General features: G+C 43.3%; 1 protein-coding gene across 1 annotated transcript in view; it reads left to right on the plus strand.

Moving 5' to 3' along the window:
• The first annotated feature begins 1,087 nt into the window (after window positions 1-1,087).
• CFAP161 (cilia and flagella associated protein 161) overlaps window positions 1,088-14,633 on the plus strand; it is a 50,295-nt gene continuing 36,749 nt past the window's right edge. Inside the window, exon 1 of the mRNA XM_063652444.1 lies at window positions 1,088-1,312. Coding sequence (XP_063508514.1) covers window positions 1,211-1,312 — 102 coding nt within the window. The 5' untranslated portion in view covers window positions 1,088-1,210. The remainder of the gene's footprint in view (window positions 1,313-14,633) is intronic.

Raw genomic sequence — 14,633 nt, forward strand, 5'->3', positions numbered from 1 at the left:
ATTCTGGAAAGAGACATCAGAATGTGGAAGCCTTCTTGGATGGAAGGGAATTTCAACTGGACTGGGAAGGATGGAAAGGATTTTGAAGGCAGAGATAGAGGAGGAACATCTCTGACTGAGAAAACGGTTTGAACAAAGACTTGTACTGGAAAAAAAGTAAATCGTCCTCCACATTTGGCAAAAACACTAGGAACTGAGTTGGTTGGCAGGTAGGATACATGAAGGAGACAGTGGGAGCTGAGGATAAGATTCTTTCACATGATATCTATTTTGCAATTTATAAATGGAATTTGGGTTCAAGCCTGTAGTCCCAGCTACCCAGAGGCTGAGGGAGGAGGATTGCTTGAGCCTAGGAGTTCAAGACCAGCCTGGGCAACAGAGCCAGACCCCATTTCTTAAAAAAAAACAAAAAGCAAAAGATCTTGGGTTCAATATGTCCTTTTGTTCAACAACCCTGTGAAGTAGCAGAGGAAATAGGATTATTTCCTGTAATGGATCAGGTAACCCGGTTAAAGGGCAGTTAATTCATTCTAAGTGACACAGGCTGTAAGTGAGAAAACCAGCACCAAATTTCACACTAATTTTACTACATTAAGTTTCATCTCTGGAAATAAAGAAGAGGTTTGCAGGGCCAAGCTAGTTGAAGCTTACCTTGGACTAAGAATCAACGTTTTTTTTTTTTTTCTTTCTTTCTTTTTTTTCTTAAGAGGTGGGTGGGGGTGTTGACAAGGAGGAAAGGGAGGAACCCACGAACGTAATTTCAGCAACAGTTCCCTTAACAACGCCCGCAGATGGATGAATTTCCGCACAGTCTTGTTCTCTGTTCCTTTTCTGTTCCTGAAGAGAAACAATGAGGGAGTGAGGGATATGCAGTGATGTTTATCTTTCCAGCTCTGAACTTTCAAATTCTGGAATCCCCCAGGGTTGGGGAAGGGTGGGTGTAGTCACTTCCCACCGTTGCAGAGGGATGGGAGATGTAGCAACTCCTGTTGGGGCATGGGGTGGGGTGTGTGATTTCCTCCCAAATCGGAAATTTATCTCCCGAATGGGAGGCTGCAGAGAGTCATCAAGGACTTATCTCCAGGAGCAGACACCAGAGAGGAGCCCTGCCCAATCCTTTACCCCAAAGGGGGTGTGCTCAGCCCGAGGAGGAAGAAGAGGGTTGCCAGCTAAGTCAGCACCAAGGGCGCCCGCTCTCATTCATGTGTCAATGAAGAATTCCTGCCAGACTTCCAGTACTGTCCTCGACCATGGGCAGAATCCCAGCTGCCCCTCCCGGAACACTCCATGCCACTGGAACTCAGGAGCGCAGGTCAGTTCTGTAATTGAAAGCAAAGGGGAATTTTGGTCCTTTCCTTGGATTGAGTCCAGAATTCTGGGATGAACAGCTCAGCTCCTAGAAATTATGCTCTGAAATTTCCAAAAGCTCAACAAATAGCCCCAACATGCAGGGTTGTCTGTTGAGATGAAGCATCCTTTCACTACCCTTAGAACACTACAACAGGAAGGAAGTCCCATCCCTTTTTTATAGATGAGGAAACTGCAGGTTAGAGAGGCTAAATATATATTAAATCAAGCATATTAATTCTAGTATTTAAATTTTCTAAGTGCTTATTTTATTTTAAATCTGTTTTATTAGACCTAAAGATAGGTAAATCTTCCTCTCCTACTATCTTCCTCCTCACGTATATTTCCAAAGGTTTTTTTTCCTGTATTTATACAAGTAATTAGCTTCCGTCTGTTTGTTTCATCATCTATAAAATAGGAATGATCTTTGCCTCATAGATGCATGAGTATTAAAGTACATAAGATAATACATGTAAGGCATTTAAAGCAGTTTGCAAACACTCAATAAGTGTTATCATAAGAGGAGAAAATTTCCACTTAAAACTTCTTCCACCTTCTCTGCCTGTCTGCATCCCAGGTTTTTGGTATAGTCTGGGACTTTTGACAAAGTTTAATGCTCGTTACCATACTGATGTATTTTTTTTCTCCAACGATTATTTAACATCTGCATTATTTTTAAACTGTATTCATAATACTTATTTCATCTTAGTTCTAAGTTTAAATTATTTCAGTGCTGATTATCTGTCCTATCGTAATACAGTCTTCTATTATAGAGTTCTTTATTTTGACGTGTAGATCAACTGCATAGTATTTTTAAGGAAAGGTACAGCAGAGGCATACTGAGACCTTACAGATACCTTAGAGTGTCTTTCTGTTGCTTTAAATAATGAACAATGGATGACTTCTTGGGGTTTGAAATCTTGCTTTGCAAACCTTCCCCCTCAGAATTTTATGGAGCTGCTGGAGTACACTGAGGCTAGCTCCATTTTTCTTCCATTGCCTACAATGTTCTACATGCCTAGATAATAATAGGCATCTTCCTTTATCCTTGAAATAAAAAAATTATCTACTTTTTATCTCTTAAGAATTCTCATTCTTAACAAACAGAGGTTTAAGTTGGCCAGGTATTTCCTTTCCTTCTCTCTCTCTCTCTCTCTTTTTTTTTTTTTTTTTAAGAGACACAGTCTCGCCATGTTGGCCAGGCTGTTCTAGAACTCCTGGGTTAAGGCAATCCTCCTGCCCTGGTCTCCCAAAGTGCTAGGATTACAGGAGTGAGCCACTATGCCTGGCCCCAAAATGTCTTTGTGTCATCCTTGGGTCCTCACTGGATTTGTCCTCCTGAATGCTAGTAGCTCCTCTCATTTTCCTCCAGGTAGAGGGCTGGCTGGTTAAGTCTGTGTTACTAGTTCAATAACTTGGCCACCAACTAGGCTGGCTTGAGGAAAGAGTTTAGAAAATCCCTAGATGTGTATGCTTCGTTTTGTTTTTGATAATGCTGCTTTACTGGGGCAAACATTCCACATCTCATTTCTGATCAATCCAGCCTTCCTTCTGTGAATGGGTTCTGGCAAGGTTGGCAATGGAAATATTTAACAACCTGCCCTGACTAATCAGGAACAGGCAGAGGTAGTGTTGAGGCAGAGGCCTAGAAGCCCCTCTTGTGCCAAATATTTACCCTTTGTTAAATAAAGGTGGTGGTGGTGGCTGGGTGCCGTGGCCTGTCATCCCAGCACTTCGGGAGGCTGAGTCTATTGGATCACCTGAGGTCAGGAGTTGGAGAGCAGCCTGGCCAACATGGTGAAACCCTGACTGTATTAAAAATACAAAAATTAGCTGGGTGTGATGGCAGGCACCTGTAATCCCAGCTACTTGGGAGGCTGAGGCAGGATAATCACTTGAACCCGGGAGGCGGAGGTTGCAGTGAGCTGAGATCTCACCACAGCACTCCAGCCTGGGTGACAGAGCAAGACTCTGTCTCAAAAAAAAAAAGATGGTGGTGGGGTGATTAGTGAGTGATCTGAGAGGGAGAGGCTGGGAATGTTATTATAGTAGAGAGCATGCAGGAGGCTCTGGGCAATAGCTCTTTGCCAACCAGCATTGAAGTATAACAATGCATTAACACTCAAAGAGCCAGCCAGTGCATCTAGTGATGTCATACTGAAGTCCAGCCCACAGTGTCAGGGACAATTCCTGTGGAGCTGGCCCCCAGGTGCTCTGTCAGTGTCTCTACTTGCTGTTGTCCTCTGGCAGGGATGCTTTGCAATGCTGTTTGATTAGCAATGACATCCCCCCAAACTCAGAATCAGGATGGTTGTCCGACATTCTCCAGGAATCTAACCATGTGCCTGGCTAACTGACCTTACTACCTCACTGCATACTACACCACCACCCTCTTCCAGGACAAAAGGTGTAGCTCTGAGGGTACAGTTGGAGACGGCAAGTACCATCTGTAATATTGAACTGAGATTGGCATTTAGTTGTTATTGAATTTCATCATTCCCTGGAATTTAGCCAAAGAGTGGCTCTATCATGTGGCAGCCAAACTATTAGGAGAATGGTGCCAAGTAGTGCAAATTTGTTCAGCACAAATAGCAGTTGTGCTCAGAATATTCTCACACAAGGAGAGGATCAGGAAAAGAGTGGCTCTGATCTAGGTCCCTGAGCTGCTGGGTGAGGGCTGGGTCTGAGAAAGTATCGGGACCAGGCCATGTTCACATTTTCTAGGCCAGTTCCAGCACAAGACCTTTTGCAGAAAATTCAAGGGGAGGTGATCTATGCAGAGTGTTACGTAAATCCGGTCATAGAAGTGGGTCACAGGGCCCAGTGCTGTGGCTCACACCTATAATCCCAGCACTTTGGGAGGCCAAGGTAGGAAGATTGCTTGAGCTCAGGAGTTCAAGACCAGACTGGGCAACATAGCAAGACTTCTGCCTCTACAAAAAAAAAATTAGTTGACGTGGTGGTGCACATCATTTCAGCTATTTCAGAGGCGGAGGTAGAAGGGTTACTTGAGTCTAGGAGGTGGAGGCTGCAGTGAGCTGTGATTGCATTGCTGCCCTCCAGCCTGGGCAACAGAGTGAGATCCTCTTTCAAAAAAATTAAAAAGTGAGCTACAGATATTTTATAGATATTTGTATTTCTTCTGCAGAGGGCAAGCTGGTATCTGTGGCAGGCAAACCCAAAGAGACACTGGCTTAGCTTGCAGATACCTCAAGCCCCAGGACTCATATGCCAGGACAGATGATAGGACAAGAAATGTAGTTGTTGTTGGATCATTACGTTGGGTATTAATTTGGAAGGGAAGAATTTTATCTATGGGGTTGAATCAATGAGGAAATTTTATAGACAGAACATCCAAAAGATTGAGAATAAAGGAGAGTTATGGAGTGTCTGCCAGACAAGCCTTTAAAATGTACCTGGGTTGAAAGACCAAATATCTTAGCCTCACTGAAGGACAGCCGCTAGAGGAAGAGAAGACCGAGGAAGCACATCATGATGATGATGATGGTGATGATGGGCAACTTTTATTGAGCACTTAGAATGAGCCTGGCACTGCTCACATCAAATTTATATGTATTAACTTATTAACTCATTTACTTGTTGCAGTGAGTGAACAAAATAGGTAGTATTACTGTAGTGTTATGATAAAGACTGGTTTTCATCTACGATTCCTGGCTTATAACTCCCATAACACAAGTTACAGGCTTTTCTTATAGTGCTGGATGTGTGGCCTTAGGAAACAGAATCTCCTGCCTTCCTTTCACTTGCCCCAAGGCAGGACTCTAGTCTTTCCCCACCTTTCTGATTGGAGTCTCAAGACCCTCCCCAGGGAGGATCCCACCCTATATCCTGGAGAAAGGATTGCTAACCTCATGAACCTTCCATAAAAACTCAAGAGGAAAACAAAAAATCCGAGAGGACTGTGAATTTGGGGAGCTTATGAATAGAATAGCTGACTACCTGGAGGTTCCTGGAGGGTGGTGTGCCCAGGAAGGGCATGGAAGCACCGCGCCCGTCCCCCATAGCTCGCCCTATGCATTTCTTTACCAGTGTCCCTTGCAGTACTCAGTATAATAAGCCACTACCTGTGTTTACCTGAGTTCTGTGAGCTGCTCCGGCAAATCTCAAACCTAAAGAGGGGATTATGGGAATCCCAACTTGAAGCCAGAAGGTCAGATGCTCTGGAGGCCTGAACTTGCAACTGGTATCTGGCATGAGGGGGTAGTCTTGGGAACTGAGTCCTCAGTCCATGGGTTCTGACGCTATCTCTGGATAGATAGTGTTGGAATGAATTGGAGGGCACCTAGCTGGTGTCCACTGCTTGGTGAATTGGGGAAAACCCCCTCATGTTTGGTCACAGATGTCCTCTTCTATGTTGATGGTTATTGTGGTGGTGTGAGAGGTGAGGAAAAACATGATTTCAGAGAGTTTTTCCCTGAATAATTACTATCCCCATTTTCCAGATGGGAAAATAGAGGCGCAGAGAGGAGAACGAAAACTGCTCAAAGGTGACAAAGCTAATAAGTGATGGAGCTGATTGTCAAGTGCTTTTCCACTAAAGAAAAAGAATGGGCAGCCTTCTAATTAAGTAATGAAAATCAAAATTTTTTTCTGCAAGGCAGAGAAAGTAGCAGTAGAATTCAGCATGGAAAACAGGGACTGGCTCAGTCAAATGCTGCCAGGAGGCATCCACAGACAGGAGCTTTTAGCCAACTTCAATTTTCGCCTTCAATTTTCCCTCTAGTGCAGTGAAGCTGGGTAGAGACTAGAAAGCTGTGACAGTGAGCATGGGGCAGTAGGGACTGCTTCCTAGGCCTTACTCAGGTTATCTGAACTGAACAGGAGTGGGCCAGAGTTCTGGCAGCTACTTTAAAGACAGCGAGTATTCCACAAGGAGCTGCAAGGAAGGTATCCTCTCCCATGAGTGAGACTTAGGCTGTGCCAAAGGGATATGGTATCCAAGGGAGTTACAAGGCATCCTTCTGATCTTATTTGGAAAGTTCTAGAAAGATTGCATTTGGATCTCACACGCTGAGGAAATATATAAAAGAATTCTTTCCAAATATCTTATATCTAAGTCTTAAGTTATTCCAATCTGGAAGTTTGGAAAAATCATCCCAAATGCCGCTAGTCAGAGGTTATTTCCAATCCCAATCTGGAAAACATTCTTCCAGGCATCCCCGTAGGCTTCTATACATGGGTATAAAATTTTACATAAATGGTACCTACTGTATATGATATTCTCTAGTTTGCTATTTATATGGCATGTTGGTTTTCTAGGGCTGCTGTAAGAAATTGCCACAGACTTGGTGGGTTAAAACAAGGGAAATTTATTCTCCTATGGTTCTAGAGGCCAGAAACCTGTTACCAAGATTTTGGCAGGGTTGGTTCCTTCTGGTGACTCTGAGGGAGAATCTGTTCTATGCCTCTTCTGGCAGCTTCTGGCGATCCTTGATGTTCCCTGTCTTGTAGCTGTGTCACCTCAATTTTTTGTCTTTCTTTTCTTTTCCCTCCCTCCCTCTCTCCCTTCCTTCCTTCCTCCCTCCCTTTCTTCCTCCCTCCCTCCCTTCCTTCCTCCCTCACTCCCTTTCTTCCTCCCTCCCTCCCTTTCTTCCTCCCTCCCTCCCTTTCTTCCTCCCTCCCTCCCTTCCTTTCTCCCCCATCCCTTCCTTCCTTCCTCCCTTCCTCCCTCCCTCCCTTTCTTCCTCCTTCCCTCCCTTTCTTCCTCCCTCCCTCCCTTTCTTCCTCCCCGCCTTCCTTTCTCCCCCATCCCTTCCTCCCCCTCCCTCCCTCCCTCTGTCTCTCCCTTCCTTCCCTCCCTCCCTCCCTTCCTTGCTCCCTTCCTTCCTTGCTCCCTTCCTTCCTTGCTCCCTTCCTTCCTTTTTTTCTCCCTCCCTCCCCCTCCCTCCCTCTGTCTCTTCCTTCCTTCCTTTTTTCCTCCCTCACTCCCCCTCCCCCTCCCCCTTTCCCCTGCCCTCCCCCCTCTCTCTTTCTTTCTCTTTCTCCTTTCTCTTTCTCTTTCTTTCTTTCTCTTTCTTTTTTCCTTCCTTTCTTTTCCTTCCTTTCTTCCTTTCTTTCCTTCCCTCCTTCTTTTCTTCCCTCCTTCCCTCCTTCCTTCCTTCTTCCCTTCCTCCCTTCCTCCCTCACTCCTCTTCTCTTCTTTCTTTTTCCGAGACAGGGTCTCACTGTGTCACCCAGGCTGGAGTGCAGTGACCCAATCACAACTCACTGCAGCCTTGACCTCCCAGGCTCAAGCAATTCTCCCACCTGAGCTTCTGAGCCAAGCAATCAGTGGCCACTGGAGAAGTTGGTTGGCAGAAGTGGAGGGATAGCAACTTATCTGAGACAAATAGAGGAGGGTTTCCTGCAATTCTGGGGAAACTGAGACCTGCCTATTGCAGCAGCTCATGATTAATTGTATTAACACTTCCGGGCTGCTGTGAGATCCAGGTGGACAGGCATTTGAAGGCTGACGCAGGCAGAAGATTATTAAGTCCGCGTGATGTGCAAACACAGGTTTTGGAGGGTGGGTAGCTGTGTATTTCCAGTGAATAAAATTTATGATAATATGAGTGTTTGTACTGTACTGCAGATGGTCCCAGGAGAGTGAAAAAGAAACTGAACAATTCACTGATGTGGCAGGTGCTTTCAAATATCCCCTTGTCTATCAGGCATTGTCGTTGGGGCTAAGGCTATATCGATGAAACAAAAAGACCCCTGTCTTTATGGGGCTTACACTAGTCCAAGTTGCTCATTGCTAAGAAAAATTGCTCATAATAGGGATTTGCAGAGAAAATGCAAAGTGTCATGAGAGCCAGGGGGTACCAGACAGCTTAATCTAGGCTGGGGATGTTGCTGAGGGAGATGACTTCTAAGATGATCTTGATGGATGAGTAGAAATCACACGGAGAAGAAGGGTCTTGAGAAAGTAAATTCAAATAGAGTTAAAAGCAAGGGCAAGAAAGACAGTGTGGGGAAGTATCAAGGATTTTGTTATTTTTAGAACATAATGGGAAACAGGGTTATTTGCAGGACAGAAACCTGAGACTGTTGCAAGTAGACAATACTTTAATAGGCTTTCGACATCAGACTGACGGGGTTTCACTGTGTTAGCCAGGATGGTCTCGATCTCCTGACCTCATGATCCGCCCACTTCGGCCTCCCAAAGTGCTGGGATTACAGGCATGAGCCACCATGCCCAGCTGGTTTTAACCTCAGTGTATATTACAGTGCGAGAAGATGTATCATTAGTTCCAGAAGCAAAGGTTTACAACTTCCTTTGGAATCAGAGACCCACTTGTAAACTGGAGTCTTCTGAACTGAGCCTGGAGAACAACACCTTGCTGTCACTGCATCATTTTTCTAGCTACAAATCAGAAGCTGTACCCATGAGTTGCCACACGAGGGCACAATTGCCCAATTATGGAATTAAACATGCTCTTTCAAAGGTCAGGGAAGCCCTTGTCCTAAACGTTTCTTCTGGATGAGACATTACTTTTGAGCATGAGAAACAGCCCGATGTGGCTGTGTGGTGGCTCAAGCCTGTAATCCCAGGACTTTGGGAGGCCGAGGCGGGTGGATCACTCGAGCCCCGGAGTTCAAGACCAGCTTGAGCTGCATAGCAAGACCCCATTTCTACAAAATATTTAAAAATTAGTCAGGTGTGATGGTCTGCACCGATAGTGCTAGCTTCTCAGGAGGCTGAGGCGGGAGGATTGCTTGAGCAAAGGAGTGCAAGGCTACAGTGAGCTGTGATCACACTATGACACTCCAGCCTAAATACAGCAAGACCCTGAAACAAACCAAAACAAAAAAACAAGCCCAATGCGACTATCTAAAACCTGCAAACATCTGCTGAATGAGGTGCCTGGAGGAATTTGAGCAGAAAACTGGTTCCCATTCTTGGTCTGCTGTCAGTCTTTTCATAATAATAAGCAGTAGTATTTACTGAGTACTCACTGTGTCCTAGGTACTGTGCCAATGTGTCACACACGTCATCTTACATACATATCCACACTCATCATATGACGTGAGTGATGTTATTTCTCCATTTTACAGATGAGGCCACTAAGTCATAGATTGTGATTCCACCCAAGGTTTACACAGCAGGTGAGTGCTTAGTTCTGCCATTTGGATTGAGAATATCTAACTCCAAAGCCTGTGATTTAAATTACAGAGGCTGGGCACAGTAGCTCATGCCTGTAATCCCAGAACTTTGGGAGGCCGAGCCGGGCAGATCACCTGAGGTGGAGAGTTTGAGACCAGCCTGGCCAACATGGAGAAACCCTGTCTCTCCTAAAAATACAAATTAGCCAGGTGTAGTGGCGTGTGCTTCTAATCCCAGCTACTAGGGAGGCTGAGGCAGGAGAATTGCTTGAACCTGGGAGGCAGAGGTTGTGGTGAGCCGAGATCATGCCATTGCACTCCAGCCTGGGCAACAAGAGTGAAACTCAGTCTCAAAAATAAAATAGAATAAAATAGAATAGAGTAGAATAAAATAGAAATAGGAATAGAATAGAATAGAATAGAATAGAATAGAATAGAAATTACAGAGCTGGTCATATAATATAGAATTATTTTCTAACCTCTTGTAACAGAAGTACCCAAATAAAACTGATGTGGATAAACATGGTCTGAGACCTGCGAATGCTATGAACACATGAGGAAGGCTTATTTTTCAATGTTTTCTTTCTCCCGTCCTCCTCTCTTATCACATTTTTTTTTTTTTTTTGGTGGTGGGTTTTAATTCTGACTCCCATGTTAACTTGTGTATTTCCCATACTATCTCTGCACTTCTGTTTCCTCATCTGTGAAACTGAGACACACCCTATCTTTTCCCATCAGCTTAAGGGAACCGGAGAAGCTGACGGTTTGGGGAAATGAGTCTGCCTTGATACCCTTCTGTGCACATTCATCCAGTGTCTTTAAGTTCCTGGAAACGGTCTCTTTCTTAACTTTCCCCTATTGGACTGTAAGTGAATAATTGCATTGCTTCCAAACCTTTTGTAATTGCTGACTTTTAAATTGCAGACAAATAGGAGAAATGGACCCAAACAGATTGATTCTTGTTGCATTCTGAATCTTATACTCAGTATGTGAAATGCTTTTATTTATATTTTTCTGAAGCCATAAGGGCCAGCATTTTTTTTTCCCAACCAGCAAGAGGAGATGAATGAGTCAATGAGAATCAGATGAGTGTTCCCACAGTTGTGGCCAGATAAGGGGTAGGAAGTAGAAAAGGCCCAGGACAAAAAGTCAAGTGACATTGATTCTAGCCCCTGCTCTTCCTCCTGAGGAGCTTGTGGTCCTCAAGGGTTTGGACCCACTCTGTGGGCTTTTATTTTCTCAGCTGTAAAATTAGAAGGGCCAAATTAGATCGGTGGTTTTCAATCTATGTTCTACAGATTCTTAGGGCCCTCTGGTGGAGCAAGGTGGAAGTTTTGGCCCCAACTCACCCTTTGAGTCTATCATAAGACCACCCTTTTTAAATCTGTGAGGCAACTTCAAAAGTTCTTGGGAAAATGTAATTAAAAGGTAAAAATAAAAAATATAAGCTTTATTTCTCAATATAACCTCCATCAAATTCAAGACACTTTTGTAAGCAATGTTACCAGCCATTTAGTCCAGCTGTAAAGAATTGAGGTTCCTGGGAATTTAACCATGTTAATGCTGTATTTTTTACATTATTAACTGAAGAAAAAAGGGTGTCCTTTAAAAGTTTTTCAAGATTTGGAAACAAAAAGAAGTCAGAAGGAGCCAAATCAGGACTGTAAGGTGGATGCCTAATGATTTCCCATTGAAACTCCCACAAAATTGCCCATGTATGATAAGAGGAGTGAACAGGAGCATTGTCATGTGGAGAAGGGCTCTCCAGTGAAGCTCTCCTGGGTGTTTATCTGCTCATGCTCTGGCTAACTTTCTCAAAACACTCTTATAATGAACAGATGTTCTCATTCTTTGGTCCTCCAGAAAGTCAACAAGCAAAATGCCTTGAGCATCCCAAAAAACTCTTGCCATGGCCTTTGCTCTTGACTGGTCCACTATTGCTTTGACTGGGCCATTTCCACCTCTTGGTAGCCATTGCTTTGATTGTGCTTTGTCTTCAGGATCATACTGGCAAAGCCATATTTCATCTCCTGTTGCAATTCTTCAAAGAAATGTTTCAGGATCTTAATCCCCCTTGTTTAAAATTTCCATTGAAAGCTGTGCTCTTGTCTGCAGCTGAGCTGGGCACAATGGTTTTGGCACCCATCAAGTAGAAAGTTTGTTCAACTTTGATTTTTTCAGTCACAATTGTATGTGCTCCAGCCTGGGCAACAAAGTAAGACCCTGTCTCTACAAAAAATTTAAAAATTAGCTGGGTGTGGTGGTGTATGCCTGTAGTCCCAGCTATTCAGGAGGCTGAGGCAGGAGGATCACTGGAGTCCAGGAGTTTGAGGCTGTGATGACCTATGATTGCACCATGGCACCCCAACCTGGATGACAGGATGAGACCTTATCTCAAAAAAGAATTGTGTAAGTTACCAACTGAGATGTCTATGATGTTGGTTATTGTTTCTACTGTTAATGTCAATTCTCTTTAATCAGGGCACAAAGAAGATAATATTTTTCCTTCCAAATTGATGTGGATGGTCTACCACTGCAGGCTTCATCTTCAACATTGCTTCATCCCTTATTAAAATGAATTATTCATTTTTAAACTGCTGATTTCTTTGGGGCATTATTACCATAAACTTTTCACAAAGCATCAGTGATTTCACCATTTTTCCACCCAACTTTCTCCATAAATTTGATGTTTGTTCTTGGTCCAATTTTAGCAGAATCCATGTAGCTCTGATACAGGATCTTTGCAAACTGATGTCTTATCCTTCTTAGTGCCTCAAAATAGATCCTGTTCAGACATGCAGTACAAGTTAGTGTGAGTTTTAGTGCAAAATTTTTTAAAATCCATGTATAGTTTTTTCATAAGATGTGTCTTCCATGAACTTTTTGAAGACCTCTCATATTTGTTTTATGTAATTGAATTCTGTCTTGCTTTTGTTTAAAAGAAGCCTCCCCTGCTCAAAAGGGGGAAAAGGTTTAAAAATTTTTCTGGTGATTTTGAAGGACAGCATCCTCCTATAACGTAAATATCAGTTAAATATCAGTCTCTATGTTTTTTGATATCTAGAATAAATGACTTGAAGCCCCCCCACTCCCTCCACCCCCTTTATGCCACTTGGAAATCTGAAACCCTCCCCAGGATATCTGTGAATTTCCAGGAAGGTGCTGTTCTCCTCGTCACCCTTGCCTCTGGGTGCTTCTGCAGAATGCATCACCACAGATGGGAAACTTCGTTTCTTTTCACTCTCTTAGGCAGAGACTGAGACTAAACACTACTCTGGGTCCATGCCGGAATTCCCATACCCACCAGAGTGTTAACTACAAAAGGGTTTTCTTTTAACAGGGCCCACCCTCCTCAGAAGCCAGTGGAGAATGTAAATAGTAAGAAATCTCTTCCGCTCTAAGGATTTAATAGTATAAGCAGGCATATTACCCAAGTGGTCAGCTTCAGTGGAAGGGGACTGGAGACTGACCACCAGATGATCAAGAGCACTAAAAAGGGGCTGCAAGACCTTAGGCTCATGGTCCTGTTCCTCGGGACGAATGCTGGGCTCTGATGGCCATGCTGGGCTGCGGAGAAGCAAAGGTGCATTGTTGGTGTGATATTCTTTCCCCCAGGGGTCTGATAGAAGCAGAAGGCAAAAATAGATGGAGACAAAAAGGACTAGGAGACCCTTTCTATGTAGAGACATCACTCTATGTTCTTTGTAGAGAATAGGAATACATGGCTTTGATCAGATGAGCTATTAAAAAATGATTATGTAGTTCTGTTAAATTGGATTATTTTCAATATCCTGTCTGCTTTTTCAAAGGACTGTTATTTAGTGGGAAAACATTGCTGAGTTCCTTTCAGAGAAATCCTCCCTGCAATGACCCTTTGGCAACACACCTTACACATGTAACTACTTGTTCAGAACAATCTTCTCCTTCTGACTCTCCACAAAGGCAGGGACCATGAGTATCTTATTTCCCACTGCATCCAGAAGGCTGAGCACAGTGCTTGAGACACAGTGAATTTTGGTTGAATGAACAATTGAAAGGATTCGCCCATTGCAGTGTCATTTTTCCAAGACCTGACAATATCACTTTTTATTCTTTTCTTATTTAGTTCCACCTCCTTATCCCCACTGCCACTGCTTAAGTCAGCACACGGCATCACCTCTCCTGGGGCTATCTTTAACTAGGCTTCCTGACCCCCTACCCTGGCCTGTCTGATTTAAATCCAGGCAATGGCCTGTAGCCCCAGCCACCTTCCAAAAGCTCTACTCTCTGTCCCTTGTCAATTTCCTCTTCTGAAAGTTTCAGGGGCCCTCCACTACTTGCAGAAAGAAACCACTAACTCTTGCCTGGATGCTGAAGGTACTTTCCCATCATCTCCACTCTGCCTTTCATCACCCTGTGTCCCTCCTGGCCCTTGCTTTCTTGCTTCTGTGCTTGGCCTCATCATTCTTCCTCTGCCTGGAAAGTGCTTACCTCTGTTCTTGCATCTGTGTGTCCAAATCCTATTCATCATTTCTATTATTATGTCATTTAAGTTTCAAAAAGTCTCTGAGTCATTGTTCTTTAACAGTTTTAAAAGGTGATTCTTAAGAAAAGGATTTGATGTTGAAATTAGCTTAGGAAGTGTTGTATGGATTATTGCCATTTTGTAGATTTATAGTGCAGGCCATTAATTCAAGGATCCGAGAAGACCTGCAATCAAGAAGCCTATTTAACTCAGCATTTCTCAAATTCATTTGACCATAGAACCCTTTCCCCTTTCACACCTATTAACATATTGCAGATTATTTTGGAAATACTTTCCCGAGAGTTACCGGTAATATCTTTAATCTGTTTTTAATGATGAAGATGCTGAGGCTCAGAGATAAAAATACTTGCACAAGCCAAGTGAAAGGAGCTTCAATCTGTTTTTTTTTTTTCCTTTACTACACTGTGATGACTTACATTTGTCATCCAACAAGAACTTTTAAACTTTCCGAACTATGGAAAGTAAGATAATAGCCTGTATTTATCTTTCCTAACATCTGAATTTTGTCCCACTTCTCTTTTCTAAAAATGATTATTCCCAAGTTTTTCTTTCACTTTTCTTTCCTGCCAGATGTTTTACAAGTAATGAAAGGCTCCAATTAAATTTTCCCAAGAGCTTCATCAAATAATGAAAACAATACATACAGCATGTTATA

This window comes from Pongo pygmaeus, chromosome 16 (genome assembly GCF_028885625.2).
Source record: "Pongo pygmaeus isolate AG05252 chromosome 16, NHGRI_mPonPyg2-v2.0_pri, whole genome shotgun sequence".
NCBI classification, from domain to species: Eukaryota; Metazoa; Chordata; class Mammalia; order Primates; family Hominidae; genus Pongo; species Pongo pygmaeus.